Here is a 3087-nt window from a genome sequence, read left to right as displayed (position 1 = left end):
TATAGTTATTTTGAAATCGCCCGATTCACTGCCCCACCCTGTATATAACAAAATAGTTAAATTAATTAATTACATCTAAATTAAAAAGTATTTAAAATAGTTATTATGATTTTAAAACAGTGGAAATGGTACGAAAGAAATAAACTTCTATTTCTTCTTTTATAAAAATATCTAACTGTCAAAGTCAACCCAATTCAAAGCAGAACATATTATCCTCATGTATTAGGTACGCATGAACTAAAAGATACATCACGTTTATCATCAGCACTTCCCAAAAAGTGAGCACACTATTCTTTGGTTTCCCCGATAAAAAATACAAATGATTCAACCACTTAATCTCTCGCCTCAAAAACTATAACTGATTCTACTTATGTTTTGAATGTATATGATATAAGATTTTATGTAAGCTGTACGTCACACGATGAAATATCTGATATTATGAATGGGTAATCTGATATATGGGTGCCGGCCATCAATTACAAATTTTTAATAAATATTTATAAAAAAAAGCAGGTAAATTTAAAGTTTCAATATTCGTGGCTTCTGAAGTATCCATGGTTATATTATTCCGAAAAAGAATGAGGTGCCTTTTGTAAGCTTTGTGTAGCTTTCGTAAAGTCTGTTGTTGGGTTCAACTCAAAAAGAGTCAAATTCTTTTGTAGTGACTAAATTAAATAGCTATACAATTTTAAATTTTAAGATTTTTTCTTTTAATACATCTATAACAATCGACAAGTATACAAAATTAATTATATCTACATGGGAAATTACTCTGTAAATTAAAGTGTTAAGTTAGTTTAAATTTATTCAGTTAAACTGTTTATTCTTTATTCCTGTCACAGTCAATGTGACTCACGATTTAAGGTAACACTAAATATTTCAGCTGGATGAACTTGTATTGAAATTGATTTTGGGGCAATTTAGGAGGTACTGAAATACGGATACACGTCAAAATATCGCGGCAATATTGTCGCAGTAAAAATATCGTGGCAATATTATCGCGGTAAAAAAATAGCAAAGTAAATATGTTGTTGATACAAAAATATCGCAATATACATTATAATACAAAATAATAAGTACAGTCATATATAGTAAATAATTTTATAATTCGTAGCGTTTTGTTTTCATGACAATTTAAGTAAAAAAAATATTATAATACAAAATAACAAGTACAGTCATATATAGTTGATAATTTTATAATTCATAGGGTTTTGTTTTCATGACAATTTAAGTAAAAAAAAATATTATAATACAAAATAACAAGTACAGTCATATATAATTAATAATTTATAAGTTAAGTCATGTATATAATTTAAATTTAATTTATATTTGTTGGTATTGGAAATGGTGTGATATACCACGTAAGTAATCGTCTACTGATCTATTTTTATAGTCATCACATATTTTTTTTAGTTTTATTGTGGAATCTTTATATATTTTTTTCTTTGGTGGTTCAAAGCCTGCAGTATATTGTTCAATTTTAAAACGTTTTACACTTTCTTCTTTTTTTAATGCAGTTATGAATGTCCAAATTGATGGATGGTGCGCACTTAGCATAGAATTAAAAGAATTATGCCAACCTTCGACCGAATTATTTGTTCGTGGAATATTATCGTCTAACATTGAATAACAATTCCAAATTTTAATTGAAAACAAAGGGGCTCTTCTAGTTTTACGATTAAGTCTACCGATCCATGTATCTTCAAAATAATCAATTAAATTTGATAACATTTCTTGTTGGTAAAATTGAGATTCGACTAAAGTTTCAAAGGCGGACACTACATCATTTTCTGGAATATAAGCAAGTGCAGCTAGTTTTCTCAAATTAAGAGCAAAATCGGAATCGTTTGAATATTTGGATTGTAATCCGCTGGACTGAATATGTCGCCAAATACTTTGACATAAATGAAAAAAACAGCCCTTTATATCGACTGAAGGAAATATACATTTTGCAGCATTCATTGCACCTTTTTCGAAATCGAACATAATAGATTTTGGACTGAGTTGTGGATTCAAGGTTTTTAATGCAAGGAACATGCGTTTATAAGTCTCTTCTTTCTTATTTGGTAGTAATATATATGCAGTTGGTACGACATTTGAATAACTAACTCCGTGTATCGTGTAAAGTTGAAAAAAAATATGAGGTGAACATGAAAAAGTGCCATCCGCTAACCAATGTTCACATATTTGCATTAACTTTAAATTTGTTTGAGTTGTAAAAATTAAAAACCTATCATGGTAACCGTCATAATTAACACTATTATACTGTAAAAAAGTCTCACCACTTATTGTTTTCCTGTACTCGTCTGGTATTTTAAGATCATTTAGTGATTTTGGAATAGGTGGAGCACATATTTCGATTTTTCGAATTCGTTGAACGGTACGCTTTAATTGATTTAAACTCGGTAGTAGTCCCGCTGCGCTTTGTGTAATCTGTAATATTATGTAAATTATTGTCTAATAAAATAAAAATATAAAATTATGATTATAAAAATGTGTAATAAAATTTACTTCAGATGTTATAGTCCCCACAACACAGTGAGTTGTTAGTTGCGTATTTTTTGCAGTTTCTTTTAATTTTTGGATGGCCTTTTTTGCTTCAATTTTGCCCATGTCGGGAACGTGATTATTATGATCGGTTGTATGAACAACAAATTCACCTAATGAATGTAAACGTCCACGGCATTTTTTTGTGGTATATTCCAAACACCTCCAAATGATTTTACCCGTTGTTTCACTTTCACGTTCTTTTTGGTACAAAAAAGATTTATATTTTAGTATTTTTCCACCTTTTTGGTTGGTAATATATTCCATGGTGCTGGCTGTGTGCTGTGTTATATTACCAAACGAATACTGTCGTGTGAGGGCGTTCGTATACGAAACAAACAAATTATTGTTATCTTCTAAATAATAAATTCTGCGATAATAATGACGCGCGAGATTATTGGTTTGCTATGAAATGAACCGCGACGTTATTTCCGCGATATTATTACCGCGACAATATTGTCGCGATAATTTGACGGGACACCCTGAAATACATATTTTGTGAAATATTCAAATTTTTAACACTTACATGCGCAGTAAAAA

General features: G+C 29.6%; 1 protein-coding gene across 1 annotated transcript; it reads right to left on the bottom strand.

Annotated features, from left to right (window-relative positions):
• Window positions 1-1323: 1323 nt before the first annotated feature.
• Window positions 1324-2402, bottom strand: LOC111033288. Its single transcript, XM_022313964.1, has one exon. It carries the CDS (start codon window positions 2191-2193, stop codon window positions 1324-1326), a length of 870 nt encoding a protein of 289 aa, XP_022169656.1. The 5' UTR covers window positions 2194-2402.
• Between the last annotated feature and the right edge of the window lie 685 nt (window positions 2403-3087).

The sequence above is a fragment of the Myzus persicae genome, unplaced genomic scaffold (genome assembly GCF_001856785.1).
Source record: "Myzus persicae strain clone G006 unplaced genomic scaffold, MPER_G0061.0, whole genome shotgun sequence".
Taxonomy (NCBI): Eukaryota; Metazoa; Arthropoda; class Insecta; order Hemiptera; family Aphididae; genus Myzus; species Myzus persicae.
This window is presented reverse-complemented; position numbering and strand designations above follow the sequence as displayed.